Raw genomic sequence first — 10,517 nt, forward strand, 5'->3', positions numbered from 1 at the left:
TCACTCAGTATGACAGTTAGGTACATTTTCCACCACTGGATGTATGTCCTCGTGGTTTCCTCCATACCCCAGTCCTCCCATCAGCATGAAACAGCAGGAACAGGGATTCATCAGACCAGGCAATAGGTTTTCCAATTTTCCAGTGTCCAGTGTTTTCATTCCTTAGCCCACCTGGGATCCATAATTCACCTGGTCAGTCTGTCATGGAAAGAGCAGGTGTCCTTAATGTTTTGTACACTCAGTGTATGTTGTGTCTACCAGCTCATTCTCACAGAAAACTGTAGAGGAAGCAGTACCACCCAGTCAACCATCAGACGCCTCACAGAGGACATTCAACCCTAAGGGAAAATCCAAGATCTCAGTATCTTTACAGTAGAAGCTAACAAAACACACAACCTGACATGGAGCACACTGATCAGTAAAGTAAAGAAAGGCTAACATTCTAGAATGCTCCCTTTCCTCTGCACAGTTCTCACAGTGAGAAACAATAGGATTGCAATAGTGTTGACAATTATTTTATGAAATTAAAATTAAGTGATTGAGTGACTAATCTCAGCTGGTCTGAGAGAACTGACAAGGACTCTCTCCTTTATGTATACAATGGTGTCTTTAAATGGCCCAATCTGTAGAATCTCCTCTCACTGTCAGTGCAGTGATAAGGCTTCTCTCAAGTGTGTATCAGTTTTTGTGTCTTTTCATTGCCCAATCTGGAGAAACTCTTGCCACATTAAGAGCAGAAGTAAGGCTTCTCTTCTGTGTGTGTTCATCGATGACCCTTTTAGCTCAGCTGTAAGTCAGATCAGTGGTAAGGCTTCTCTCCTGTGTGTGTTCTCTGATGAACTTTTAGGTCAGTTGATGTTGTGAAGCATTTTACACAATCAGAGCAGGAGTAAGGCTTCTCTCCTGTATGTATACGTTCATGTCTTCTTAAGTTTTCCAGTCGAGAGAAACTCTTTCCACAGTCAAAGCAGGAGTAAGGCTTCACTCCTGTATGTATACGTTCATGTGTTTTTAAGTGGCCCAGTCGAGTAAAACTCTTTCCACAGTCAGAGCAGGAGTAAGAATTCACTCCTGTATGTATACGTTCATGTGTTTTTAAGTCGCCCAGTCGAGAGAAACTCTTTCCACAGTACGAGCAGGAGTAAGGCTTCACTCCTGTATGTATACGTTTATGTGTTTTTAAGTTTCCCAGTCGAGAGAAACTATTTCCACAGTCAGAGCAGAAGTAAGGTTTCACTCCTGTATGTATACGTTCATGTGTTTTTAAGTGGCCCAGTCGAGAGAAACTCTTGTCACAGTCAGAGCAGGAATAAGGCTTCACTCCAGTATGTATACGTTCATGTGTTTTTAAGTCACCCAGTCGAGAGAAACAAATTCCACAGACAGAGCAGGAGTAAGGCTTCACTCCTGTATGTATACGTTCATGTGTTTTTAAATTGCCCATTCTAGAGAAACTCTTTCCGCAGTCAGAGCAGGAGTAAGGCTTCTCTCCTGTGTGTATTCTCTGATGAACTGTCAGAGACCTTGATGTCGTGAATCTCTTCCCACAGTCAGTACAGGGATACAGATTCTCTCCTGTGTGTATTTTAAGGTGTTTTTTTAGCTTTGATAGAATTGGGAATATCTCCTCACAATGTGGGCAGTGGTGAAACCTCTTAGCTCTGTGACCTTCCTGCTGTTGCTCTCTGGATGTAGAGAATGTCTCAACATGGTCTCCTGTGTGGACAACATCAGAAGAACCAGTCAGTTGGTGTGATATACATATAACTTCATAACAGTAGGCTGTACAATATAGGGAATAAAGCTATTAGGGCTGTCCCGACAATTTTTTTTATCCTGGTCAAACGAGTCTTTTCTTTCGGCCAATCGAATGTTTACATTTTAAAACATGTATTTTTCCATATATATGTGTTTGAATAAAATCAACTATATGTAGGCTACTGAGCTTGTCTGATGCTTTAAGCACTGCGATTTAAAAATGAAGACACACAAAATACTCATGAGGGAGCCAGAGATCAATATAACATAACCAGAATAAAATAAATCTGTCAAATCAATGTCATGTGGTTAATCAAAATTATATCTAAATGAGGCCTCCCGGGTGGCGCAGTGGTTAAGGGCGCTGTACTGCAGCGCCAGCTGTGCCACCAGAGACTCTGGGTTCGCGCCCAGGCTCTGTCGTAACCGGCCGCGACTGGGAGGTCCGTGGGGCGACGCACAATTGGCCTAGCGTCTTCCGGGTTAGGCCGGTAGGGAAATCCTTGTCTCATCGCGCACCAGCGACTCCCGTGGCGGGCCAGGCACAGTGCGCGCTAACCAAGGTTGCCAGGTGCACGGTGTTTCCTCTGACACATTGGTGCGGCTAGCTTCCGGGTTGGATGCGGCTTGGTTGGGTTGTGTATCGGAGAACGCATGACTTTCAACCTTCGTCTCTCCCGAGCCCGTACGGGAGTTGTAGCGATGAGACAGATAGTAGCTACTAAACAATTGGATACCACGAAAAAGGGGTAAAATTCAACAACAAAAAAAATATATACTGCTCAAAACAATAAAGTGGAAAATCACACTCCTGGCAAATGCCAAACGTCCTGCACGGTGTTGGGCTGTAAGCACAACCCCCACCTGTGGACGTCGGGCCCTCATACCACCCTCATGGAGTCTGTTTCTGACCGTTTGAGCAGACACATGCACATTTGTGGCCTGCTGGAGGTCATTTTGCAGGGCTCTGGCAGTGCTCCTCCTGCTCCTCCTTGCACAAAGGCGGAGGTAGCGGTCCTGCTGCTGGGTTGTTGCCCTCCTACGGCCTCCTCCACGTCTCCTGATGTACTGGCCTGTCTCCTGGTAGCGCCTCCATGCTCTGGACACTACGCTGACAGACACAGCAAACCTTCTTGCCACAGCTCGCATTGATGTGCCATCCTGGATGAGCTGCACTACCTGAGCCACTTGTGTGGGTTGTAGACTCCGTCTCATGCTACCACTAGAGTGAAAGCACCGCCAGCATTCAAGAGTGACCAAAACATCAGCCAGGAAGTATAGGAACTGAGAAGTGGTCTGGTCACCACCTGCAGAACCACTCCTTTATTGGGGGTGTCTTGCTAATTGCCTATAATTTCCACCTGTTGTCTATTCCATTTGCACAACAGCATTTGAAATGTATTGTCAATCAGTGTTGCTTCCTAAGTGGACAGTTTGATTTCACAGAAGTGTGATTGACTTGGAGTTACATTGTGTTGTTTAAGTGTTCCCTTTATTTTTTTGAGCAGTGTATATATATTTAAATGAAAATGATACAAATCTAAATTAACTTCTATTGCCATTGTCAAAACTAGCTTACATAAAGCCAACCCATTGTGAGACCATATGCTGGTGCAGTTGGCCCTGGGTTCCTCCTAATGAAAGACAAAGCTAGACCTCATGTGGCTGGAGTGTGTCAGCAGTTCCTGCAAGAGGAAGCCATTGATGCTATGGACTGGCCCGCCCGTTCCCCAGACCTGAATCCAATTGAGCACATCTGGGACATCATGTCTCGCTCCATCCACCAACGCCACGCTGCACCACAGACTGTCCAGGAGTTGGCGGATGCTTTAGTCCAGGTCTGGGAGGAGATCCCTCAGGAGACTACCCGCCACCTCATCAGGAGCATGCCCAGGTGTTGTAGGGAGGTCATACAAGCACGTGGAGGCCACACACACTACTGAGCCTCATTTTGATTTTGTTTTAAGGACATTACATCAAAGTTGGATCTGCCTGTAGTGTGGTTTTCCACTTTCATTTTGAGTTTGACTCCAAATTCCAGACCTCCATGGGTTGATAAATTTGATTTGCATTGATAATTTTTGTGTGATTTTGTTGTCAGCACATTCAACTATGTTAAGAAAAAAGTATTTAATAAGAATATTTCATTCATTCATATCTAGGATGTGTTATTTTAGTGTTCCCTTTATTTTTTGAGCAGTGTATATTGAATGCATTACCGTAACCAAACAAACATTGTAGATTAGAAATTATGAGAATTAACGGTAGGCTAAATGTATTACTGGTGATAGTGGTGTGGCGTCCCCTCCGCAATGGACTAGTCCACCCAGACAGGCAACGGACTGGTCCACCCAGACAGGCAACGGACTGGTCCACCCGGGCGGGCAACGGACTGGTCCACCCGGGAGGGCAACGGACTGGTCCACCCGGGAGGGCAACGGACTGGTCCACCCGGACTGGTCCACCGGAGGGCAACGGACTGGTCCCCGGGAGGGCCCGGACTGGTCCACCGGGAGGGCAACGGACTGGTCCCCCGGGAGGGTCCACCCGGGGGGCAGCGGACTGGTCCCCCGGGAGGGCAACGGACTGGTCCCCCGGGAGGGCAACGGACTGGTCCCCCGGGAGGGCAACGGACTGGTCCCCCGGGAGGGCAACGGACTGGTCCACACAGACTCATTTCATATCATCCTCCTCTCACTATCACAAGGGTTAGTAACTACACAGACTCATTTCATAGAGCTTTAAAACACTGGCAGTTTGTCTACTTCACTTCTTTAGTCTACTCTCTGATCACTCCAGATAACCCAGTTGTTCAGGGATGTGTTGTCAGAATTACAGAATTCAACCTATCAATAGACTGGGTCATAACTTAAGGTCAAATTTATAGATAGAACCTGATCTTACCAATCTTCTCCTCCTCTTCTTCATCTTTAATGATGACATTCAGCTTCAGTGTTTGACTGCAGTCTTCCAGATTCATTGATGCCATCTCTGGATCCTGCAGTGCAAACTGGGCTCCACTGTCACAATCAGGACCCAGTAACTGTAGGTTTGGACTCAGTGTGGAAGGAGAGACAGGTTGGGTTTGTCCTCACTGTTGATGTTACCGACCTCAGACTTAATCTGAGTCGGCCTGTAGTAATAAAGAGACATGGACACAAAAGTTAGTCTTGACAGATCTGGCACTTTATTCTCTAAAAATATATTAGATCAGGTCGCTAAACATTGACAACAAACCATTTATTAATTTCCCATGAGACAAAGTGCACACCTTAAATTACACAACATTAGTGTACATAACCTATAGTAGATTTCCTGAATTCATATAAATGACTCCAAAACCATTTAGTACAAGGTTGCAGTTGTTTTAGGCAGCACTATTCACGATTTTCCTGAATAATCTAGATGCTGGGGTTAAAGACATTTACAAACCATAGCACCCAATTTGAAGAAGGCAATGCTCTGATAATTGGCTGATTGCTTCTAACCCATAGGAATCCCCACACTGTTGACTACTTTAAAATGGTAGAAGCCCTCAATGGCAATGTCCATCCTAAAACAGGTTACATAGAGGTGGTCTTCTCTCCATTTCTATGGATGATGCAGACCCATCCTAAAATGGGTTACATAGAGGTGGAGTCTGTCTCTTCCTCTCTGTCTCCAACCTAACAATGGGAATTGTTATTCCAAAGGTGGGAAGGCAGGGAAGGTCCAAAACAAACTCATAGAAAAGCATTGGCCTTTTCCTCTAGGATTTACACACACCAAGCCCCTCCCCTTGCCTCTCACACCAGCAAAGTTGCAAGATCACCACATCGTCCTCTCTGGCAAGCGGTTTTAACTAGCTATTTACATTTGTGGTTTGGTCCAAAATAATGGTTCATACGGACACCAAAACACATTGAGACATTATTTTACTGTAATAGAGGAGAAGTTACCTTTTCTATCAAAACCCTTTTTATGTCTCAACTACTCAGATTGAGAGCAGAGTTACACTACTAAAACCAGAGTATCAATGAACATTGATTCTGGAAAATGAATGCTAGTATTAGTACTGCTAGCAGTATTTTAGCCAAATACTATTATAATAGCGCTCTAGTCTGTTTTATACATGTGCAATAAGCATAAACAAGGTTGGCCACTTGATTTTAACATCTGAACAAAGTGGACAGGCTAACATGCTTTTCAAACAGTTGGAGACAGAATGGTGTGTTCATAACACTTCAACTGTTCAACCTTGTTAACAAATAGGTCCAAGTTGTCTAAACTTGTTATATGAAGATTAGCTGGCTAATCACTAGCACGTGGGCTTGAGGGATTGTTGATGAGACAGACCTGTGTTCATTTTCTATAGGCTAATGCCTGCTACAATAAGTTAGTACATTTTTAACAAAGGGTCATTTTCATAGACAGAATTGAAAGCCAGATCAGTGATTATCGCAACAACAAAAAAGCATGTTCAACTATTTTGATTAAATAATAAATGATTAGTGGGTGTTATGGTTGTGGAAGGCTTATATTTAGCCTCTGTTTAACTTCACAAGCCCTGAATTCATTAGATTATTGACTGTTTGAAATGCAGTGTATTCAACCTTTAATTGTACAAGGCTCATTTATAGAGAAACTAAACTGAGATATTTATGGTGAATCACCTAGAAGTTTGAAAACTCAAGATAAAGCTGTATGATTTTTTTGGTCCATATCGTCCAGCCCCAATGGAGAACATTCGAGTAAAGTACAATACTTTATACTGTACTATACTGTTGTACTCTACTGTACTGAATTAAGCTTTACTTTCGTGTACTCTGCTGTAGTGCTTTCAAATCTTGTGAAATTAGCTTTGTTTCCAATAACTTGTCCAGTGATTTTTTTGTCGCCATTTAGAAAAAGTTGAAATAGAAAATAAATCCAACAATTTCCTGCTCGGGTGTATTTCCATTTAACCATCTTGTGTGGATAAAAAGAGCTGGACGTAATGACGCACCGCGTGAATGCACCAAGTTGTAAGTCGCTCTGGATAAGAGCGTCTGCTAAATGACTTAAATGTAAATGTATTCAGCAATCATCATTTATTCAAAACACACCGTTTCTATCCTCACTTGTCGGAATAAAGAAACTTTGACAAAACAAATCGGCCCGTTGAACTTTGGTCGAATACATCTTGGTCAATGGAAACCTGCCTAATGAGGTCTGAGTGATTGGTTCAGATCTGGTTTGATGTTTGGGCCAAGTCAAAAAAAGACATTCAAAAGACGTCGACGTCGGTCCGTGTTTACTGGGGTGTATCCTACAATGTCGGCCTATAACTATATTTTATGAATGTCCATCCATGTGGAAGGCCTAGCGTTTGTAAAACAGCCAGTTGTATTGGCTTTATTAGTCCTGGTTCCTGTGACTAATCATGTTGTCTATTTAAGCGCTGAAAGACCCATCAGCTACCCAACTTTATCAGGAGTAACCCTGCAATAGACTGACTGGTGAAGGTGAAGGTGATGTTTCACAGTCAAAGTCCTGCAATAAGAGCTAAGAAGCTAATATTTGTGTAAACTGTTGATAATAGTTTTCTGTTGGTGTCACCTGTTTCATGGGTGCACAATCCAACTCGTTTCATAAAGTCATATAAGAATGCCCCCAATACAATGATGTGGTCTAATACCGCCACAGTGGGATTTCAGTTTATTTTCAAAATAATTCGTTATTGTAATTCATTGTAAATAAATAATAATCGAACCATGTTCTGCGTTATTTTGTCCAAATATGACATGATTTCACTATTTTGTATCAGTTTATCGCCTTAAGAGGGATTTTTATTTTGAGTGTGAACCACACATGCCTCTATTGTGGCTAGCTTCACATGGAGGGACAGGCGGACATCAGGCCTGTGTCCAGCTGGAGGACGGAGATGTTGGCCACATCAGATAGAAATGTATTATGTTGAACAAACATTCCTCTGATTCTAATGAACCATGTCAGTTATATTCAGAGGATTTCTATCTGTAAATGTCCAAAATGTCTTTGTTCTGAACATCCCGAGGCGAAACCCACTGAGCTAACGAACCTGCAAAGCCTAACAAATGAACGTGTTGTGGACCCCGCGCCGTGTGCTTTTTTATAAATCACGTTCATCACTCACTCGGCTTTACACAAAACCTTTCCCAAACGTTATAATACCTTGATTGGTTTGTTATCTAACATGTCATGGCGTTATTCCAATATTAGACCGTTTAAAAGTGCTATTTACGTACCTGTAGTAACAAGAAAAAAGGACAGCAGTTCTGGCTTTCTCTTCACTCGAAAGAATAGTGTGCGTCTACCGGAACTTCCGGTCCCCCCCTCCACTACCACAGTGCAACAGCGACATCTATTGGACTGATGGACTAATTACTGCTGAAGCATGTAGAATGTAAGTGAGATTGATTAGCTTGACAAATAAACCTTGGTTTAAAAAAACTAAAGCGTTGTCTGTTTTAGTGTCTACGTTTTTCAAACCATTAAGGTCCATTAAACCAATGAAGGTCATCAAGAACCTCAGCCACCAGAGACACGGCCTGTTCACCCTACTACCATCTATCAGGCGGAGACAGTGCAGGTGCATCAAAGCTGGGACCAAGAGAATGAAACCACTTCTATCTCCAGGCCATAAGACTGTTAAACAGTCATCCTTGATTTGATGTAGAGAATATTGGTGACGTGCAACTTGGCTTGTCCCAATGTGTGACATGTACTGAGTAGATAAATACAGATATATATTATTTTGAATGCCTTGAATTAAACAAAAGCATTACATTTACTGTAAAGATAACCCCCCAAAACTATGATGATTCAGTAGATCAATTACAGTTCTCTAGCAGGGCTCCCGAATGGCACTGCGGTCTAAGGCACAGCATCTCAGTGCTAGAGGCATCACTACAGACACCCTGGTTCAAATCTAGGCTGTATCACAACCAGGCATGATTGGGAGTCCCATAGGGTGGTGCACAATTGGCCCAACACCGTCGGGTTTGGCCAGTGTAGGTCATCATTGTAAATAAGAATTTGTTCTTAACTGACCTGCCTAATTAAATGAAAGGTCTCACAGATGCTTATGCTGACAAAACATGTTAGGGAATAGGTCAGATTTAGCTTTGTGATGCTCATTTAATCTACCTGTCTTGTTCAGCTTCAGATAAACACTAAATATTTCACTTAAATATTTTTTGTAATTCATTGTACAAGATAACTAGTTTGACAGGTACAAATTCATGTACAAACTGTATTTTTCATGGGAAGATCGATTAAGCCGGCTTCAATGGAGCTGCCCAAACATATTCATAAATGACTCAAATAACTCATCTAGTTTTAAAATACAATGTAATAAACACATGTACTTTTGTTTATTGATGTACAGATTATGTAGTAAAAAATGTCCCCCCCCAAACGAATGGTAATAACTGATAATCACACCATCTCTATCTGATACATGTTGTGTCTACCAGCTCATTACCACAGAAACCTGCAGAGGGAAGCAGTACCACCCAGTCAACCAGCCTCACAGAGGATATTCTACCTTAAGGGCAAATCCAAGGTCATATCAATATCTTTACAGTAGAAGCTAACAAAACACACCAGAACTGACAAGGTGAATACTGATCAGTAAAGTAAAGAGAGGCTAATGTTCTATAATGCTCCCTTTCCTCTGCACAGTTCAATCACAGTGAGAAAGAATAGCATTACAATAGATTGTGCTACAATTTATTTAGAATTAAGTGATAGAATGATTTTAATCTTAGCCAGTCAGAGAACAGATGGGGATTCTCACATTTATATGTTGGTGTCCTTTTAAGTTGTTCTGCTGAGAGAAACTCTTCCCACAGTCAGAACAGGAGTAGGGCTTCTCTCCAGTGTTGACTGTTGAACTATCAGATCCCTTGATATTTTGCAGCTCTTCCCACAGACAGAGCAGGGATACAGATTCTCTCCTGTGTGTATTTTTAGCTTTGATAGTGTTAAAAAGAAAAATGCTATTGCAGCCTCTTTGCAATAAGGAATTGAGACCAAAAGCTCAGGAGAAGTTTAAGAGAGTGTTTAATACCAAGGATACAGTCAGCTGAGTGCATGCATTTAAAAGCTCACAACACATTTTATACTCTTCCTTATGGGCGTCACCTCCCCCAGCTATACATTTTATGGCCCCAATGAGTTCCCTCTCTTTTCCCCTGTGGAATGTCCATGGTCGTCTCTTTGTTTGCCAGATGTCAGAATCCCCAACCCGTCCATCTTCTGTTCTGGGCCTGACCCTGCTCTCTGATCCGAGGTACTTGCCTTCTGATTGGGTCAACATTTCTAAATTAGCATACACAGTTTCATGTCCTAAACTCCATTAATCCTCACAGTAATCATTCATTAAACAGGATACACTAAACTACAGTTTAACTTGAAACATGTTACATTTTAATAGAATCCATCAGTTCTAAATGTTCCGCTGCCACGCTGTCTGGCAACACGCTTATCCCCTGTCTGCGTACTCTTATCCCCTGTCCAAGTAACACTCTTATCCCCTGTCTGGCAACACTCTTATCCCCTGTCTGGCAACACTCTTATCCCTGTCTGGCAACACTCTTATCCCCTGTCTGGCAACACTCTTATCCCTTGTCTGGCAACACTCTTATGCCCTGTCTGGCAACACTCTTATCCCCTGTCTGGCAACACTCTTATCCCCTGTCTGGCAACACTCTTATCCCCTGTCTGGCAACACTCTTATCCCCTGTCTGGCAACACTC

General features: G+C 42.8%; 1 protein-coding gene across 1 annotated transcript; it reads right to left on the reverse strand.

The window, feature by feature from the left end:
• Window positions 1-190: 190 nt before the first annotated feature.
• LOC135568442 (gastrula zinc finger protein XlCGF17.1-like) lies at window positions 191-8,109 on the reverse strand. Its single transcript, XM_065015224.1, has 3 exons — window positions 8,004-8,109; window positions 4,663-4,891; window positions 191-1,716 (listed from the first exon to the last, which is right to left on the reverse strand). Exons 2-3 carry the CDS (start codon window positions 4,745-4,747, stop codon window positions 800-802), a joined length of 1,002 nt encoding a protein of 333 aa, XP_064871296.1. The 5' UTR covers window positions 4,748-4,891; window positions 8,004-8,109; the 3' UTR covers window positions 191-799.
• Between the last annotated feature and the right edge of the window lie 2,408 nt (window positions 8,110-10,517).

This window comes from Oncorhynchus nerka, unplaced genomic scaffold, assembly GCF_034236695.1.
Source record: "Oncorhynchus nerka isolate Pitt River unplaced genomic scaffold, Oner_Uvic_2.0 unplaced_scaffold_1612, whole genome shotgun sequence".
Lineage (NCBI taxonomy): Eukaryota > Metazoa > Chordata > Actinopteri > Salmoniformes > Salmonidae > Oncorhynchus > Oncorhynchus nerka.

Excerpts from the sequence above, each read along its gene's own strand:
- LOC135568442 (XM_065015224.1), bottom strand. The coding sequence starts at position 4,747 with ATGGCATCAATGAATCTGGAAGACTGCAGTCAAACACTGAAGCTGAAT. Across the intron at positions 1,717-4,662 it reads AGAAGAGGAGGAGAAGATTG|GAGACCATGTTGAGACATTC; the intron begins GTAAGATCAGGT and ends TTGTCCACACAG.